The sequence below is a fragment of the Amphiura filiformis genome, chromosome 11 (genome assembly GCF_039555335.1).
Source record: "Amphiura filiformis chromosome 11, Afil_fr2py, whole genome shotgun sequence".
NCBI classification, from domain to species: domain Eukaryota; kingdom Metazoa; phylum Echinodermata; class Ophiuroidea; order Amphilepidida; family Amphiuridae; genus Amphiura; species Amphiura filiformis.
This window is the reverse complement of record NC_092638.1, coordinates 24338476-24360014: the sequence shown is the minus strand read 5'-3', so window position 1 is coordinate 24360014 and position 21539 is coordinate 24338476. Positions and strand designations below refer to the sequence as shown.

Sequence of the window (21539 nt, the reverse complement as noted above, 5' to 3'; positions counted from 1 at the left end):
TTTTGTACTCATAATCATCATGTTGCTTGAACCGCGTCTCCTTTCTTTCCTTTAATAATTTTACCCATGGCACCTGGGCCGAAACTGTTTTAAAGGTCTCACCTGTAACCCCTCGGTCCAAAGTATTTCTACCATTAAACCCCAACGCAAACTAAACATTTTTAATCCTACACAATCCCTACGCACGACTCTAGCGCACACGTTAACTCACACTTTTTTTTAGCAACGCAAGCCTTCGCTTCCCTAAACTTGTTTCACTCAAGCTTTCTCACATTTCGCCTAATCTGCAACTCCTAAATGTAAAAACTACAAGAGTGCAATTGTCAACAGAAATATTAAATTTTTTACAGTTATTTCACAAAATGACATAATGAATGCACACTAGAATCATTTTTTGAAACCATAATCCACACTTACACACTGAACACACATTACGAATGTCCTCATGTAAATCCTCATTGCACACAACATTAGGGTGTTGATGCGGGGGGGCACAGAAACACATTAGGGCTTACTGCATACTGCAAAGTGCACGAGGAGGCTTATGACCCTTAATGGAACACAATCTGTTTACTCAACATACATTTCTGAGTTGATACACACAGCCAGTGGAATTTTATCAAATACTCAACTTGACAGTCTACAATACATGAACAATGTTTCAATAATGGCTAAGCCATTTATCACATTAATATGATCTATTTTCCTCACTCGCCAATCACCAACTTCAATATAGTTTTGTCAAAATGGCCTGCCAGAACCAAGTTTAGAAATATACAATTATTGTATTCACCAAAATGTTTTACCAAAGTTAAACAACATAGTTTCTTACTTCTACAAAAGCTATTTAAAAAGCTATTTACACACATTTTTATCAACACACATTTTAAAGTAAATTGTGAATCAAATGATGCACTATATACTTCTACACAAATCATTTAGCCTAAACCAAAATATGATTACCCAATAAGCAAGGACAAAACCTCCTTAATTATGCAACTACTTGTTACTCAAAAATCACATCATTTCAACCTGGCCTACTTTTACGCAAAATGCATTATATTTGAACTCAATCGCAATTCTGACGCTTTTGGCGCGCCATATTTAAGCTACAAAATTTCAATCAGCAATGATAAAATAGCTTCAAATCACTATTGACTATTTCTCTACCCAAATGTCAGGACAATTTGCAATTATCTGTGCTGTTTGTTCTACAAAAATATAACATTTTAACCCACTTTTCTTTCCCACAAGTTTCTGTTCCAATCCCTGCCAAACAATGACATAAGCTTGAACCTTGACCCGATTTCAGACTTTTTGACTCTCAAAACAATGTCCAAAACAAGAAAATAAAAACCAAAACCTTACTCAAAAGACATCCCAATTTAACAAACATTTATCTTCCTCACAATAAGAAGCATAGATTGTTACATTAGATGCACATCAAAATCACAAACCCATATTCAAATTATACACACAAACTTGCTTGTCCTAACGTCGTCGCAAGGTGTACATATCGAAGAAATTTAATCCGAAGTTTTGGCTGACCAGCTTTTTAATTTGCGATGCATAATGGCGTCTTCGCTAATCAATCTTCGATACGTTATCCTGTCCAAGTAAGCTCTCAAAGCTTCATCGGAGGTTGTTACTCCAATCTGGGCAATAATATCCACTCACATGAAGACAAAATGCGAAGCTTTCTACATATCTCGGCATTAATCGCAATAAAAACTCGTCAAATTCGTGATTTGTATTGTCCATTTATTTCTGCTCCATCTTTGGTCTTCAACGAATATTGTCTAAGTTAAATTAAATGAATCCCGGGAATGAATCTTCTATTGCTGCCAACATTCTTCTATTGCTGCCAACATTGCTGCCAAATCATACCAAGGCAAATCTCTATTTTATTGGTCAAAATCTTCCCCTGTTGCCGTCTTCCATCTATCCGTTCAGGTCCTGTCTACGGCTTGCTAGCCTAGTCACATCACTCGGCCTGTCCAGAGTCAGTCTACAATCAATCTGACCACTTTCTATATCGCGCAGTCGCATCCGAACCACGCCACGCAGCCAGTTTGGTTACGCTCCCTCCCTCCATACAAACAGTCTGCCAATGACTGATTAGCTAAGAGGACGACAATGCAAAGTCTATGAGAACCTGATCAGCAGCACTGCATCCGGGAACTTGATTGCCCGTGGGTTGAACTCCTGGCTGTATAATCAGATACGCGAATAGCACGTGCTGGATGACGTCATGGGAAACGGCTGGCCAATCAAAAAGAACTCGTTCGTCGTCATTGGCAAAATGTTTGTGTGGAGGGGGCGGAACCAAACTGGCTGCTGTGGAGACTAACCACGCTTAAGTTTTGATCACCTGATTCCTCCTCCACGATCGCGAGATTACCATGCACAAAGAAGATGCCGTGTACATTACCTTATACAGATTCCAAAAATAGCCTAAGTATGGTACATGAGCGCAACAAAATATGGTTTGAGATGAGCCGCAAAACACCTGATAATTTAGTATACAAAATCGGAGAAAACATGTTATTTATAGGGGGAAGATCCCGTTACACTCCCGTTTTCACACAAGGTGATTATTTTGTGTAGCATTTATTGAAACTTTCATTCAACAATGGAAATGTTCAACTTGGTTCTAACGTAAAATCGATTATTTACCTATGGCACTTTTTTGACCCACCCTGTATAATTATAGTGCCTCTCGAGTATTTCGATTTTTAATCTGTTTTTTTTTTCTCTAACATTCCGGTTGAGACATTTCTTTCAATTTTATCACTGGTGTTTTTTTTTTTATATATATATCTAAATACGAATTTAAAAAATATTATAATGTTTGTGCTATTAATATAAACGCCTCTTCATTATCACTTCATATGGAGCCAGCTCGCGAAAAAAACTCGCCCCTGACTTAATGCGTCCCAGCAAGGATTCGTCTTTGCCAGCAGGCACTTTTGAGATTTCGTAGTTCTGCAGGAACCATGTAAAAATCAGGAACAATTCCGCTTTTGCCAGAGATTCTCCAAGACATGATCTCCTTCCTGCTGAGAATGGCAAGAAACTATTGGGATGCTGACGTACAGAACCGCTGTCATCCAAGAAGTGTTCTGTCAAAATAAACAAATCAACCAAAACTAGTTTATTATTTACTTTAATCTTCAAATAAATCTACAATTTTTCTGTTCTGCGCTTTTGCGGTCACTCTTTTCAAAGCCAGGAGTTCACGGTAAAATATTAAAAAACGACAGTTGCAAATGTCACTTTTATCTTTTCATTTCGGTTTCCTATTTATCCTTTGTATCTTTTGAATGAAGAATGTATATTTCTGATTCGTATTCGTTTGTAATGTAGGTTATAAATCACTGATCCATTATTACGTATCATCTTAACTACCCATCATGGGGTATATAGAATAGAGGTTTTACTTTTCGGCGCTTCTATATGCACAGCGCACGATTATAATAATCAACATGAGCATGGCTGACGAAGGCCTATAGTAAAATCACCTACCTGGTTTAAAGCATTTCGGTTGATCCCAGAACTCTTCATCAAAATGCAGTGCAAAATGGTTGATGACTACCATCGTGTCTTTTGTAATTTGAAAGTTATCTGTAAATAAAATTCAAATATTGAGTGATATTATGTCTGCAAAAGATAAGAGAAATAGTATTACTCGGATTGTTTTCAAATATAAACATAATCTATGGCGTCGATCAGAAGTAGTCCAAAACATCAATATTCATGGAAGGGAAATGCACACAAAAAAATGTGTGTTTTATAACATTTGCTATTCCTTTTTCTTGAGTGACAAGTCATTCAATTCGCCCAAGTGTCCTTGGCTATACTTAGTGGTCATTAAAGGATTCAAAATATTCAAAGTCTTCAAATGATAGTCATAACTCCCACTTTGGAGGTGACGCGTATGTAGGACAGTTAAGACCCCCTTTTTCAGCGTCGCTGTCACCCAAAGACCCCATATTTTTTTTACAAACACATGCTCTGTCACCCAAAGACCCTTTATTTGTCCATTTGATCTGTCACCCAAAGACCCTTTAAACAGCAAATTTCATTTATCACTGATTTTGTTATTTATTTTGAAAAAAAAAAAAAAATTCGATGTTCGAGGTTTCTGTGGCGCTGTTTCGGCTCTCACCCGAAGATTTCATTTAAAAAAGGTCATGTTCTCACGCAATGACCCCATATTTTTCACATTTTTCTCTTACCGAATGCCAAAAATCATGCTCTCACCCATTGACCCCATATTTTTACATTTTGCTCTCACTGAATGCCCCTTACTGCGAAAGTGCCAGCCCTACACCTACATCTATATCCATTACATAATGAAGTGCCCCCCGGAGTTTTGCAGGCTAGTGTCGATTGAGTCAATGCGTTTCTAAGCCTAATTGTTACACTACCTTTATTACCTAACATAACGTCACAGGTTGTTGAGTGCGGCACACCCAACGGAATGATAGAACTAAATCGTAAAACTTCCATCATAGTTGCTTCTGTGTATGGTAGGCGCCCTCTATCTCCCAAAGTGGACGGTCTCTCATGACCTACGACCTCTTCGATTTCCATGGCCACCTTCTTTTGTATGTCAGGATATTCTGCCATAATTGCTATTGTCCAGTGGAGAGTAATAATTGTTGTGTCTGTTCCAGCTTTAAATAAAAAAGACAAAATAGACACACGATAATTGTATGCGAATTAGGAGTTATGTATTTCCAAGGAAGTTGCATGGACACTTTAAAGCGGTTCTTTAATACACGTACAAATATGTGACGTTTGAGACTATTCTTTGTTCGATCACATACTGCTAGACAGGATATGTAAATCTTCTATACCAAGATAATTATTTTTTACAGTGGGTTTCATACTTTTCTATGTCCGATCAAATCTCAGGTCCATTTTCTGACTAGATTAATAAATCCACAAGATGAAGCGTGCGTACAATAGATTGGATTGACAGAAACATGTGCAATGACAACCGCCACAAAATCTAAAACTTGAACCGAGTCATTGAATGCAAATTTTACAAACGAATTTTATCTGATATATGGATGTATGAAAATATCGTAAGTTGGCCAATTGGCATAAGCACTTGCCATGAATTAGACATACCTCCGAAAAGATCACTAATGGTTTCTGTCAGATGCGTATCAGTAAGGGAGTCCACGAGATCGCTTTCTTCCTCTATTGCTTCCTTCTGAGCCAGAAGCAACGAATCAAATATGTCACGAATATTGTCTACAGAAACAAAGTAACAATATTACTGTGTGAAATCAAAAAATGCAGGTTGATGTTTTCAACGGGTTCGACTTGAGACAAGGATGAAGCTTCACTTGTCCATTGATACAACCAATAGACTGCCCCTTATGTATAGGGTGTCCCAGAATGAATTATACCGGAAAATATGGAATTTTGTAGGTATGACTTGCATTTCTATTGGTCATATTGTTTTGCATTTTAAGTCCTACGCGTACAGTACATATACATGATATATCTAGCTTTCTCAGATTTTTTAGATTTTCAAAATTGGACGTTTCTAGTAGAAGTTAGAGAGGATTGCGTAAAAATGGCGAATTCCAAGTTTTGACAAAGCAACCTATTTTGAAAATCTGTAAAAAAATGCCAGATTCTATAAAAGAATGTAGGATTTCTCCTATATATTGCACAATGCAGCTGGACGGTGGTGATAAAGGATCCATGTGTTATGATGCCTTTGCACTGTAAATTACACACATGCCGTTTTCGTCCATTTTCAGTAATAGTAATGTCACGCAAAAACGAATCAAGCTATTTCCATGAAAGTCACATAATAAGTAGGAGACATGTGTGGCATTGTATTGCACTTATTAAGATTATATACACTGCTGACGTAAATCATTCTGGGACACCCTGTAGCTACCTAAAAAGCGACGTGCTTAATAAAGTAGGTACCCTCTTCCTACTAAAGATCGCTGGCTCTGAAAAGAGCCCTTCATGCGAACTGCACATTGTACACTAAAATTGGTGGCTATTAAAGGAAAGTCACAAAGAGTAGGTTGCCGCTGACCTATTGACGATTTTGTGGTGCTTAAAGGAGCAGTTAAAACAGTTGACGTATTTCATATAAAATTATAATAGCTTAAGTCACCCAAAATAGCCTTAATTATGATGTTTATGAGCTAAGCATGGCATTTGTAAACAACTAATTAAATAAATAAGTTTCGGATTTATATGGCGCCTTCTTCCAGATCTTGGAGGATTCAAAACGCTGTAATTTCGCTGCCATGGTGAATCATCACAATCAGATCGCATCAACTAGGTTGCGGCCAAACCTGGCGTAAACCTATCCGCACTTAGATTGTAATATCCACCAATTAACTGTGAAGATCCCCAATTCCATTGGGTGAAGGAAGTTTTTGTTTTGATAACCAAACAACTAATCAGCGATTTTTTAGAGCAAAAATTTCTAATCCTAAATCGTGCCGTATATACGTTTTCAAAATCAGAGCGAAAAACGGAGTGGAATATGAAATCTGGTGCTATATTTCAAAAACAGAGCAAAAAACAGAGCAGAAAGTGAAATACTTATATAGTGCGTGGCTCTATTTCAAAAACAGAGCAAACATTTGAGTGGAATTGCAGAATGTGAAATATGTGGCTATATTTCAAAAATAGAGCGAAAAACAGAGCGGAATGTGAAATATGAAATCTGTGGCTATATTTCAAAATCAGAGCAAGTGGAATATGAAATGTGGTGCTATATTTCAAAAACAGAGCGAAAAACAGAGCATAATGTGAAATATGAAGCCCCACCGTTAGAGTGCAGCGTCCTCTCTGTTTACCGCTCTGTATTTGAAATATGTGGTTATATTTCAAAAACAGAGCGAAAAACAGAGCAGAAAGTCAAATATGTCGTTCTATATCAAAAAACAGAGCGAAAGTCTGAGTGGAATTGCAGAATGTGAAATATGTGGCTATATTTCGAAAACAGAACAGAATGTGAAATATGCAGCTCCACCGTTAGAGGGCAGCATCCTCCCTGTTTACCGATCTGTCATGATATGAAATCTGTGGTTATATATCAAAAACAGAGCGCAAAACAGAGCGGGATGTGAAATATGAAATCTGTGGCTATATTTCAAAATCAGAGCGAAAAAAACAGAGCAGAATGTGAAATGTGTAGCTCCACAGTTCGAGGGCAGCATCCTCTCTGTTTGCCGCTCTGTATTTGAAATATGTGGTTATATTTAAACAGCGGAACGTGAAATATGAAATCTGTGGCTACGTTTTCAAAATCAGAGCGAAAAACAGAGTGGAATATGAAATCTGGTGCTATATTTCAAAAACAGAGCGAAAAACAGAGCAGAAAGTGAAATATGTAGCTACACCGTTAAAGGGCAGCATTCTCCCTGTTTACCCCTCTGCTTAAAAACAGAACAGATTTTTCTTATTTGAAATATGTGGTTATATTTCAAAAACAGAGCGAGAAACAGAGCAGAAAGTCAAATATGTCGCTCTATTTAAAAAAAAAAAAGAGCGAAAGTCTGAGTGGATTTGCAGAATGTGAAATATGTGGCTATATTTCAAAAACAGAGCAGAACGTGAAATATGTAGTTCCACCGTTAGAGGGCAGCATCCTCCCTGTTTACCGCTCTGTATATGAAATCTGTGGTTATATTTCAAAAACAGAGCGAAAAACAGAGCGGAATGTGAAATATGAAATCTGTGGCTATATTTCAAAATCAGAGCGAAAAAAACAGAGCAGAAAGTGACATATGTAGCTACACCGTTAAAGGGCAGCATCCTCTCTGTTTACCTCTCTGTTTAAAAACAGTGCAGATTTTTCTTATCCTAAATCGTGCCATAGATGACAATGATTATTATATAACCTAGGATATTAAACTATGGAAAAACCTACCTGAGTCAAAAGACTCGCGGTGACGTTTTAGTTCAGCATACAAGAATCCTAGAAAGTCGTCCATAACTTTCTTAAGCTTTGTGACACCCTGCGTCGGAATAAATCTCATTGCAGGGATAAAATCAGCCAGCGTACCCACTCCAAGTGCTTCGAAAGCTTCACGGCTATTTCGAATAAACCATGTAAGTGTTGGATCATCGAATTCATACCTGAAATTATGATTTTGAATTAAGGCTACTTATATCTTTTTACACGTGTGCATTTCGTCAAATATTAATTGATTTATTAAAAAAATATTTAGGGGGGAAGTTGTGGACCCAAGAAAATATTCATTCGTCTCATACGCAAGAGTTCATTGCAAATTGCCCTTAGACAAAATGTTCAACTGCTACTGTCTCTCTCCACCAAGTTGTATAAATGGGTTTATACTGGGAAGATGAGCGGACTCGTTGTACATCGAGTGGTTTACCCTTTCATTAACCTTTTCTTTTAACTTACTTGTGTTCAAAACAAAGCGTCCCAAGAATATTGTAGATACCTAGGCATACCACTTCTTTTGGGTCGATGGGCTTCCCATGCTGCTCATCTATTCGTTTACCTATGCGTTCAGTGACTTCATGAACGATGTTTTCCAATTTCTTACCTGTCGCAAAATTTCTAGAGAAAACAACATAATATGGGTATGATAATTAAGCTGAAATATTTTGCTGCACTCCACAAAACTGTCAACTATACACCTGATGATAATAATTATGAGCAGAAATTAACAAAAAACACTTCACATTGAGATATTAAAAAAATAAATAATTAACAAGATGACACAAATATAGAGCTTTTCAGTAATGTCGGCCTCATACAAGGCATGAAACCCATGAAGAGCTGCTGGTTATGATAGCCTTAAATCTTTGCAGATTTGTCCTAGTTCTAGTCCTAGGAACATGAAAAAAATATAAGAAAAAAATGCCCCTCTACAAAATTAATTAATAATTAATTAGTTAACTACAAGAATGAAAACTCAGTTTTTTTAATTTACATAAATCATAAAATAAATGAAAAATGTTTAATGTACATGATGATATACACAATTAAAAAAAAATATTTCAGGGTCGAATTAAAACAAAAATAATGAGATATATTGTCAACAAGAATGATGGTCGTAGTGGTGTGGCGACGGTGCTGCATGTTTCTGGATACCGGACCATAATGCAATTCACGCAATGATTGGCTTGCTGATTGTGCTAATTATTTACATTTACGCTGAAAATATTCTCGTTTTCTCACATAGATGCATAAAGGGGACGATATTTGATATTGTATGTAAGTTTGAAGGCAATCCATATCCTAAACCAATAGGGTCACCCCCTTTAAATGATCGGCCACCGTTGTCTGCCAAACCTAATACCCTTGAACATAGGCGTCATGGCTACAGAGCGCATAGCTTTGTAGCCAGGCCTCGAAATAAGAAGAAAAATCCAAGGGTCCTCAGCACCCGTGCCTTTAAAATTTCACGGGCCCTCACCAATTTTCAAGGGTCCGACCCCGGACCCTTGCCTTTGAAATATCAAGAGAGATAATTGAATACATGAATCCAAAACCCACCCAAGTCCATGGGAAGTGATTTTGAGAAAAAAACTTGTGTATCATTTTAATTCCTTCAGTTAGATTTACCTGGTCAATATGGTAAGTTGTACGTGCAAATGGGTGGGTTAAACTGTATTAGGTATGACGATTAGCATTTCAGGGACTTCGTGGGGTTCATTTTAAATTCTGGACTTGGGTGGTTTTTTGAATCATATACAAAGACAATAATGTTGGAATGAGATTACCACTAGTTAGATAATACAAAATAAAGCACACAGTTATGTATAATGTTGATAAGCATTCTGCCATGTAATATAAACCACACACTTTCCTTGATTAAACCCATTTTATATTTCAAAAGTCACTCTCCAGCAATGAAGGTGTTACAAGTGGACTTTTATACATACTGGATTTCAATCAATGTGTTACAAATCATGGACTTGGGCTGATTCTTTCATACATGCTATTTTTCACATGCTCAATGGACACAGAGGATGAATTTGAGTTGTTCTTTCATACATATGACAGGCCTATGTATAGGAACACTTTCCCATGCTTAACTCAATTTGGGCAAAGTATGGACTCGGGTGGCTTTTGTATTCATATATTCAATTAGCTACGGTGATCACAGTATGTATATTGTCGAAAATTGAAAACCAGTGTTGAAAACTTGAAGGGAAACTAAAATGAAGTGTACCCCAGGGAGCGGGACGTATCATGTGAACCAGATTTCCTGTGGAACCACAAAACTAGGATTTTCTGCTCTTTGCTTGGTTCAATTTTTACGGGTCACGCGGACCCGTACCGTAGGAAATTTGCGGGTCCGCGCCTACTTTCATGCGTATTTGACACAAGGACGCGCCTTATTTCGAGCGCTGTCTGTAGCCATGGCGCACCTATACATCCTTATCGGAAACCACCGCTGCTCATCACAACCCCCAAAACCATTGCTCATCTAGATAACTTGGTAGGTAAATCGTGCAGTAGTTGCTTTGCCCCCGTTATTTGCTTTGACATGCTAACGCAGAAAGAGTTTGGTCACTTTGAAGAAATCCTGGCAAACCCTTATAATTTAAAAGAGAACGATACCATCGTGGACACTGTTTAAAGAACCAAGCATTTTGTTACGGGCTATTGTTCCTTCTCGCATATGATATATAGGCATACCTTATTGCGGAATGACCTAATTTTCTGTGGAGTTTCCATCTGGCACTGTAGGTGGTAAATACAATATCCTGGAAATTTTCTGTCATTAAGCCACCTGAATAATAAACATTGATATTCGTGTCATGATTAATACTTTGGTTAATAGCATAAAGTGACCAACATTACGAGGGTCGATCAGTATGTAATGAGAGATGACCTTTGAGTCCATATTGAATATTTTGATGGAATTTCTTTATGATCACATAAAGACTGTACCTTTGTTTTTCAAAGCACATAATGTGTAAATGATACTGTATACTTGATTACGTAACATGGACACTGCCAAATCAAGCAAAAAGGCGGGCCTTTTAAATTACAGAAAAGGCATGAATTTAAAACGACCGAGAGCAGCAGCATAGCCAATGGGGCAGCTTTCCGAGTGAGAAGTCTTGGTTTCTCTTGCCTCCCTGTGGGAGGCCTTTTTTGTAATATTTAGCTCATTTTTGAGCATTTTCGTAAAAGTTTGCCCTCCCGCTGGAAACTTGCCTTGCCCCCCTTGCCCCTCCTCTGAAAAAGTCCGCTTGTTTTGGGCAGGACAAACCACTTGAGCAGCCAAGTTAGCTCAATCGGTAAGGCGTTCGACTATTGTGCGAGAGGTTGCGGGTTCGAACCCTGGCGGTGCCTAGTCTGCTCTCGTGGAAAAATGAGTTAGTTTGAAATTGCCCTGGACAAGGAACTTACTGCTAATTTATCCTGTTGTAACCCGTACGATACTCGAGGAGCTGATCCTGGTTGCGAAGGTTAATTGTGGAATATCTAGGGTGTGCGCTCTTGGAGCAACAAAGTCCCTGAATTGTTGTTTGGTTTATGAAATGATGTGGGGACGTAGTGGTCAGCGACAACCTGTAAAGTGTGCTGAGGCTCGTGGATCAACGTCAAGGCGTTGTGCCTGTGCACTATAAATCGTTTTTATTTTTTGAGAAGGGTCAAGATTAGTTATCTTGTGTAAAGTAGTGCCCTGCTCCAGTCTGGCTTGTATTATATCTAAGGCTTCCGACTGGTACACTGATGAAAAGTGCGGTGACGTCGTATGGCACCATTTCTTCATCCTTGCACCTCTGCTTTTTTTCATTTTCAACAAGGTCCAGGTATTTTATATTACCTATTAACGGCGAGACGATCCAGGCACAATACTGCGCTGTACCCACATAGGAGAAAGAAAACAGAGAGCGTACAACCAGTCGAAGTCCCCTTGTATTGTATTCGGTGAGTTCTCGCATATTCATGGGGGCCAATTTGTTCGATTGTGCCGTGTCTAACAATCACGCCAGCGCTGCGTGCCTTCGCGTATTCGCGATAGAGCGTTGCGTGCTTTCGCGATTACGCGATAGACTATGAAAATACGCGGTAATTGCGTAGCAGTCCCGCCTGTCGCATTTCAATGAACAATCGGCCCTCATTATCGGATGATGCGGAGACTTCGACTGGTGGTACGCTCTCTGTTTTCTTTCTCCTCTGTGGCTGTACCGTACACGATTGAACCAATGCCTGAAATGATTTCAATTTTGGGAAGGTCATATACCTGGGGTGGTTTCCGAGGTGGGGTACATCTTCCAAAAGTCTTGTTTAGATATAGCAGTCAATTTACCTAGTTCATCTTAGCTTCCGAAATAACCTGGTCTTAAAATTTCGTGTCAACTTTTTGTATGTAGTAGTATAATTCCTCGCTTTTCTTTGTACGTGGTAGTATCATTCCTCGCTGTTCTTGATGTAATCCGATTTATTCATGATAACTGCCGACCTACCCTTATCCGCAGGAAGGATAACGAAATGATAGGTCTGAGAGGGATAGATGTCTTGTGAATTTTGGGAAGGCCATAATACATGGGGTGGTTTCCGAGGTGAGGTACAACTTCCAAAAATCTTGTTTAGATATAGCAGTTACTTTTACCTTGTTCATCTTCCGAAACAACCTGGTCTTAAAGTTTCGTGTCAACTTTTTGTATGTAGTAGTATAATTCCTCGCTTTTCTTGATGTTATCCGATTTATTCATGATAACGTTCGACCTACCCTTGTCCGCAGGAAGGATAATGATGTTGTTGTCCTTTTTAAAGTCCTGAATCGCCGCCCGTTTACCCTAACTAATGTTATTCTTGGGAGGTTTAAAAGATTTGAGCACTCTGATAGTTCCGCTGGAACAATTTCTGCCTCATTGTCGTCATTCAACAATTTGCACAGCAAGTTGGCACTGGAGACGAATTCGGAAACCGAAATTACCTTCAGATACACGAGGAAATTAAGACCTCTGGAAATCACGGTTTTTTCATACATGCTTAATGCTCTATCGGAGATGTTGACCACGCTGATGTTATCATTACCTTGGTTAATTTTCTCTTTCAGTCTATAGTATTTTCCAATATGGTGCTGTTTACTTCGCTCGTGTTCACACAGCTTTGCTCCATATATAAATAATGGGATCACATGTCAACTCTCATTACGTACTGATCGAGTCGCTTACTGCTTTAAAGGGAGTCTCCGGCAATCATAACATTATGTCTTACACGAGTACGTTGGCAAAATAATCATCAAGCACGAATCACATTGTTTTATTTAAAACAAATTCATATTGACCGTAAAAACAGTATTCAAAATTCCCTCGCCGAAAGTGCAATGGCGTAATGGTTATTTGTGTTCAATTGTGGTCAGCCTTCATTGTATTACTGGGACGCCATTGCACTCGACAATTTCAGCGCCCGGGAATTTTGAATATCGCGTGTTGAGAGACAGATGTTTTTATTCGTTTGTATGGTCACTATGAGTTTGTTTTAATTAAAACCACGTGATCCGTGCTTGACAATTATTTTTCATACATAAGGCATACTGTTGTGATTGCCGGATATGTACAAATATTGACGCAAACAATATATAGATACAGTTACACCCACCATAGGCAGCGGAAGGGGTCGTGTAGGTCCCCTAAATATCCCAGTAAGCCCAGCACAAAATATGTTCATTTCCCCTAAATTATAATGCTCATGTCGCCACCACTGCACCATACTACAGCACACCCTGCCCATACGGTGATTCAAGCATTTATAGCACACATAAAATTATGCAAACACTGCTAACGAGCCGACATTAAAGATACGTGAAAACAAAAACGAACCCATAACGGAGTTTGATGACAGTTTGCAATGTTTCCACAAAACAAATCTTCTACCAAAATGTTAATAATTGCTTATCTGGCATGCGTTAAACACGTGGTAGCAACTTAATATAGATATATCTTTATAAACAGGCATCAGGTACGAAACTAAAACACCGCTATCCCCAACACCCCATACTTACTTGAATATAAATCAGGTCGTCCTGCAAACTCAACTGGTTTTTTGAGCATTGCATCTCTCACCACATCTATTTGATTAAGAACTACCATCCATCGCTGACCCATTTTTATGGCAAATATATTTCCATACTTCTTTGTCATTTCCTTGAACTTAATATGAGGTTGGTCCATAAAACCTGCATAAAATAACGGGTTTCCAAATTAAATTGTATTGTACTGTACGTAGAGACTACGTATCATAAGCATGGACACCAGTTGTGTTGTCAAAAAAATGCAACAGGCCTGATTTAAGTAAGTGTGCATAAGTCCACAAAATTGATATACGTAACACGTGATAAGGCGGATGCTTGATATTTCGTCTTCATGAGTATGTTCATTTGCATGCATTTTTGCATATAAAAAATGTGCCTTACGCGTTCTTCATTAACCGAGTGACAAACTCTAATGAGCTGTGACATCATCACCCAATTTACATTGCTCCACAGTGTATCGGGAACTAATCCTTTATTATGCTAAATAGCCTTCCCAATTTTACGTGTTGAAGGCCACACTTTCCATACCTCAGTAAACATCAATTCCTAGCGCACTTGTGTATAATATTAATATTTGTGTAATGGTTTGCCAAATAATGGGCGTTATAGTGGTATATTTATGAATATTGTATGGTACCTGAAGGCAAAATGTAGTATGAATGGAAGCACACCGCCATCGTAGCCTTAATTCACTACGAAACACTAAAAATGTTTGCTTGAAATTATATCGGTACCTGAGTCGGTTTTTTTAAAGCTTTTCAATTTTTTTGCATGGAAGATGAAGATAACATTATTCAAATCAATAACAATTGTGATATTTTGGCCTTAATACATTTGTTTAACGGCTTTCGAAAGGTATGGATACGTGCAGTTGGTCTATGCCCTTGAGTGTGTAATTATTACGCTGTCAGTTCACGAAACACGGGTGAATGGGAGATGTCCTCCAACCTCAGGCCAGGGACCTAATTCTTCTCAGGCAATTTAACTGAGTTAACTCGTTGGGTTATGACTCAAAAGGGAACAGATTGCGTTTTTCTAAGTGATCGGATTATTTGATGTCTTCAACAACATCAATTATATTCTTAAGGATCGACTTACTAAACATATTTCCAACAATAGGCAGTCCCGTAGGTCCGGGTGGCATCCCGCTTGGTCTTCGGATACTCCAATAAATAAGGGATGCGAGAATGGTAAACAATACCACGGTAATGGGGTAAATCTCTCCGACGGATGTAGAGATGGTCTCGGTAAATTTTGGCAACATGGTGACGGGATATCAGTCTAAAGGTGAATGGTGAAAGTGTATTTGCATTATTTAGTCGAGTTTTCATCCATAGTGATGAATACCATATTACATCGTAGTGAATAAAGTCATAACTTTGTTACTGGTTCACGCTTTATTAATACTTTGAATTACTGTTAGCAGCCCATTGACATTGTTGTGATCATTTTGATCGCGGTTCCGAGCGTAGATAGGGTGAACCAGTTGACCTGGTAACGATCGATTTTGACGTCACACTACGACGGTGAATAATCCGTTCATGTATAACCCGTGCCACACACAAAGCGCCGATCGCGGGAAGCGACAACTAAAATGCCTCATTGGTTGGTTTAGTACAAAGGGGTGGCTTATATAGAAATGGAAACTAGTTCATTGATACAAAGCCAAAAAATGTTGAAAGGTCTCTTTCTTCATTACGCGTAGAAGAATTCAATAGCATGTATCATTATTGCATGTCCTAGGTTGGCCGTAATTGACCAATTAAAAAGTTCGTTTGCTTGAAAATAATGGTGCAATGACATGTATATCCCCAATGTACCAAATAAAATATCTTGCGCTATCACCATATCAGTTATTTTCTCTTAATTACAGAAAATACTACCTACCTACTTTGTAGAGTTCAGTTTTACACAGCGACTGTCAGTTTGAGTGACTATTGTTCTTTCAGCTTTTTCCACGTCACCATATAAATGAATTCTAACGTTATTATGATCTCATCTGAACGTCATGATCACCTGAATTATTTCGACATGCTCTTGAACCTGCGTACATTAACTGTGTTTAGTTTGTTTGGTCATAGTCCAAGGCCAACTCCACCATATCGTGACCATGTCAACACTTACGTTATCACTCTATTCATTTCTGATTATTCCCTTTAAAGCAATAATGTGTGATTTGCGTAAAGACTTTATTCTTATTTAAATGTGTTCACTCATCACGTTGCCCCTTTTGATTTCGAGCCAAACAAATAAAACGAAGAAAATTACTATTTTTTCTAGCGCATACAGTGCGCGTATTAGCTCGTCGATCGTATTATTATCATCAATATTGGCGTAGCTTCACACAGCTAGGACGAACAAACCAGACATAAAATGAACAGTGATATACACACAGTTTACACTTCAAGACGTAAGGCAAATAGCGATATGCACACATTATATACGTCACTGATTCAATGATTCAATAATATACATGCACGCGATGTATTTAGTCACCACTCGATCGGTGAACTCTGAATAAAACGGAGATCTCCGCCTTTGATAAAAATTTATTGTAATTACAGCACTTCAGGCTTAGTCTTTCATCTGGTATTTTCGTACACCATTGGGCATTACAATCATGCAAAGAGAATTTAAGCAAAAAAATTGAGGGCGTCGCTATAGCGCAAATGGCGCAAATGACACATTATGGCTTTAATCTGCCTCATTATCATTTTGCTCTTGTGCAAAGATTGGTGAATAAATTCTAAATAAATATGTGTCAATGCATACTAGAACCATTTTTGCCAGATAATTGCTGGCTATATGAATCGGTGAGCGGTTTTGTGTATATAAAGATTAGAGTACTAGCGGATGTTTTGAAATATTTTGTGGAACTTTTTATGGTAAATATGTCCGTAAGAACTGCTTTTTAGTTTGTAAGTAAACGAAAGTATATTGGGGTTTCAACGAATAAAATCGAGCAAATAATTATTTGACGAAAATATGATGAGGTTAAAACTTGAATTGAAGGCCAAGGCATAATCATTAGGCGGAGGTGTCCTATTTAACATTAGTTTTGGACATTTAAATATTTTATTGATTTTTCACCTGGGTAAGTCGGGTGAAAAATAAACAAAATAGATTGCGAGATTACCACAGAGAACATGGTTGTACGCGTACATCACCTTGCACAAATTCCATAAATAGCCATGAACATGATAATTTATTATACAAAATCGAGGAAACATTTTATTTTATTAACACTCTTATTTTCACACAAGGTGACTATTTTGTGTAGCATTTATTGAAACTTTCAACAATGGAAATGTTCAACTTGGTTCTAACGTAAATATCGATTAATTACCTTATGGGACTTTTTTGACCCACCCTGCATAATTATAGTGCCTCTCGAGTATTTTGATTTTAACCTTCTTATTTCTTTGGATTGCTGCTGAGAAATTTTAACACAGTGGTTTATTTTTTAATACCTAAATATGAATTTCAAATATTATAATGTTTGTGCTATTAATATACACGTTTCCTCATTATCACTTCATATGGAGCCAACTTGCGAAGAAAACCCGAGTTAATGCGTCCCAGCAAGGATTCGTCTTTGCCACCAGGCACTTTCGAGATTTCGTAGTTCTGCAGGAACCATGTAAAAATCAGGAACAGCTCCGCTTTTGCCAGATATTCTCCAAGACATGACCTCTTTCCTGCTGAGAATGGCAAGAAACTATTGGGATGCTGACGTACAGAACCGGTGTCATCCAAGAAGTGTTCTGTAAAAATAAACAAATCAACCAAAGGTAGTTTATTTTTTATTTGAATTATAAAATATATTTTAAAATTTTCGGTTCTCAACTTTTGCGGTCACTCTTTTCAAGGCAAGAGTTCGCGGTAAAATATTAGGAAACGACAGCTGCACACGTCATTTTTATGTTTTAATTTCAGTTTGCTATTTATTTATCGTATGTGTGTTGTGGTGAAGTTAAAAAGTATATATGTGACCATCCTCCACAACTGAGCCAGGATGTCGCCAGTGCCACTATTGAGATATGCTCCATCGAACTTAACAATAAACAATAGGAAACAAAGGATTTATTGACTGTTTTATTGATTTTTCACTACTTAAATGTCAAATACTATAAACATGATATACATCATTTTAAAGCTAATTTAAAGCAAAATATTTTGGTTGAATATCTCAAAAATGATGATTGGCGACTTCAGGGCTCAGTTGTGCTGAGGGGTCACATATGTGACCCCTCAGGGCTCAGTTGTGGAGGATGGTCACATATACAAACGAGTGTACTGTATATCTGATTCGTATCCGTTTGTAATGAAGGTTAGAAATCGCTGATCCAATTATTAGGTATCATCATGGGGTGTATAGAATAGAGGTTGCACATTTTTTTGCGCTTCTATATACACAGGCTCATAGCCCACGATTATTATCAACATGGGCATGGTTGACGAATGCTTATAATTGCAAAAACATCTACCTGGTTTAAAGCATTTCGGCTGATCCCAGAACTCTTCATCAAAATGCAGCGCAAAATGGTTGATGACTACCATCGTGTCTTTTGGAATTTGAAAGTTATCTGCAAATAAAATTCATTATTGAGTGGATATAATGTCTGCAAAAAGTATAATTGATTACAAATATAAATTTAATATACGGCAGCAATCAGACGTAATCCAAAACACCAATATTCCTGGGAGGGGGAATACACAACGACAAGTCTAACAAATCGCACGAGTGTCCTTGACTATGCTTCAGTGACTCATGAAAGGATTCAACAGATAACATCTGTCCAAATAATCCCAAACTATTGTCTGAAACTGTCCCGCTCAGTAACAACCAATAGATAAATGACTTGCTACTATTAACGACGGAGTTGTCGATTGAGTCATTGAATTTCTATGCCAATATTTGAAGAGCTTATTTCCAAACCTGTTAAGGGCTGGGGTATGAACGTTTGGACAGTATTTATTGTGGGACATTAGAGCACATCAGACATATCGAATTGCATTCTGAATACGAAGAATGTCATTCTGATATCAAATAATTTTGATTTTTGAAATTCGCAATTTAATACACATTTTATGGCAAATCATTAAAATTGCTATTTTTGATATTTAACAGTACTTGAAGTAAACTTTATAAATCTGATGATTTATACTTAAAGTGTATGTAGGTGGGATGAAAAGCCGACGATCAATTGAAAATTCTGACCTTTCGTATTGAAGATATGGATTTTTTTCCCCAAAACACCAAAACAAATTAGGCCTTTTTGGGAAAAAAATCCATATCTTCAATATGAAAGGTCAAAATTTTCAATTGACCGTCGGCTTTTCCTCCCTGCTACATACACTTTAAGAATATGTCATTAGATTTATATAATTTACTTCGAGGACTGTTATATATCAAAAATTTGAAAAATATCAAATTTTTATAATTTGTCATAAAATTTGTATTATATTGTGATTTTCAAAAAATGAAAATTATTTGATATCAGAAAGACATGCTTCGTATTCAAAATGCAATTCGATAGGTCTGAGATGCTCTCATGACCCACAAAAAATACTGTCGAAACGCAATAAACGCTCATTTTAGATCCCTTAAGTCCACCCACCTTCAAAATTGAGATTTTGATGAAAATGGGTAGTGAGTAACTAGGGCTATCCAGCAATGTGTGGTTTTTTCCCAAAGGAGTTAAGGGAAGGGGTATGAACGTTTGGACAGTATTTATTGTGGGACATTAGAGCACATCAGACATATCGAATTGCATTCTGAATACGAAGAATGTCCTTCTGATATCAAATAATTTTGATTTTTGAAATTCGGAATGTAATACACATTTTATGGCAAATCATTAAAAAATTGATATTTTTGATATTTAAAAGTAAACTTTATAAATCTGATGATTTATACTTAAAGTGTATGTAGGTGGGATGAAAAGCCGACGATCAATTGAAAATATTTACCTTTCGTATTGAAGATATGGATTTTTTTCCCAAACCACAAAAAAAATTAGGTCTTTTGATATTTAAAGTAAACTTTATAAATCTGATGATTTATACTTAAAGTGTATGTAGGTGGGATGAAAAGCCGACGATCAATTGAAAATATTTACCTTTCGTATTGAAGATATGGATTTTTTCCCAAACCACAAAAAAAATTAGGTCTTTTGGGAAAAAAAATCCATATCTTCAATATAAAAGGTCAAAATTTTCAATTGATCGTCGGCTTTTCCTCCCAGCTACATACACTTTAAGAATATATCATTAGATTTATAAAATTTATTTCGATGACTATTATATATCAAAATTTGAAAAATATCAAATTTTAATAATTTGTCATAAAATTTGTATTATATCGTGAATTTCAAAAAATGAAAATTATTTGATATCAGAAAGACATGCTTCGTATTCAGAATGCAATTCGATACGTCTGAGGTGCTCTCATGTCCCACAAAAAATACTGTCGAAACTCCATAAACGCTCATTCTAGTTCCCTTAAGTCCCGATATATTAACACACAAAGCAAAGCATAGACTTTTTCCACAACGTGTTAAGTCCAACCCAGTTTGGTAGCAAACTATGTTATGTCCACGAACATGCCAATAGTCCAATCAGAGCAAGAAAAACGCGGCAGCTTGTAAGCACGTAGCGCGGCATACGGGCTTTCAAATAGTTAATTGCCCCAGTTCTGCATGTTTACGCTGCTTTGTTTTGCGTTTTCGTTTGGGAAGGGGGGTGTCATAATTATTTTTTGTAATAGTTACTAGTAATACATTCACAACAGGACTATTTTATAACGACACACAAGCAAATAATAGGCCTACATTAAAATTTATATAACTCTTGTAAATTGCCAACGATCAAATGGTTTTGCCGAAAAAGTCAATTTTAGCCAACTAAATTATAAGGCGGGGGACCCCTTACCCCCACCTCCACCCCCTAGCGACGGCCCTGGCTGTATATAATATTTAGTACTATTGGACACAGCTTGGTGGCTTTTACTAATGCTTAATGAAGAAAAAAGTGTGTCACATAAAAGTTTTGAACTACTAGATTTTGAACGTCGAATTTGGGTAAAAAATAGCTGGAGAAGGGGGTGGGGGTCGAGATGCGTGGTGTTTTGTGGCAAGATTATGTTTTATAGTAGAGAAAATCACATTGTGTGTTTTTAACATTTGTTATCTTTTAAGTTTTTAGTTTGAGAAAAAATGTGGTTAGTTCTGTGTTACAGATACTGTGTTTTGTGTTAAATGTCCATGCCAGAAATTGCGTTTTGTGCCGAAACGTGTTAAGTTCAAGTTATTTTAAAAACAAATGAATTGATTATAAAAAAAAGAAAATTCTCCAGATTTTAACTTAACATATCTTTATGGTCCTGTATATGTCACCTTCACTTAACAGTAATCTTATAGAAATCTTAACTATTTTTCATTGCCAAAAAGAAAATTCCTAATTTTCTTCAAAGTGAATCTTAACAGGGTTTGGAAATAAGCTCTTCAT

The 21539-nt window shown here is 37.2% G+C and overlaps 1 protein-coding gene across 1 annotated transcript; it reads right to left on the bottom strand.

Moving 5' to 3' along the window:
* Nucleotides 1–2859: 2859 nt before the first annotated feature.
* On the bottom strand, nucleotides 2860–15294 carry LOC140163574 (steroid 17-alpha-hydroxylase/17,20 lyase-like). Its single transcript, XM_072186888.1, has 9 exons — nucleotides 15129–15294; nucleotides 14001–14174; nucleotides 10673–10766; nucleotides 8423–8581; nucleotides 7925–8133; nucleotides 5140–5265; nucleotides 4440–4679; nucleotides 3526–3624; nucleotides 2860–3122 (listed from the first exon to the last, which is right to left on the bottom strand). Exons 1-9 carry the CDS (start codon nucleotides 15292–15294, stop codon nucleotides 2860–2862), a joined length of 1530 nt encoding a protein of 509 aa, XP_072042989.1.
* Between the last annotated feature and the right edge of the window lie 6245 nt (nucleotides 15295–21539).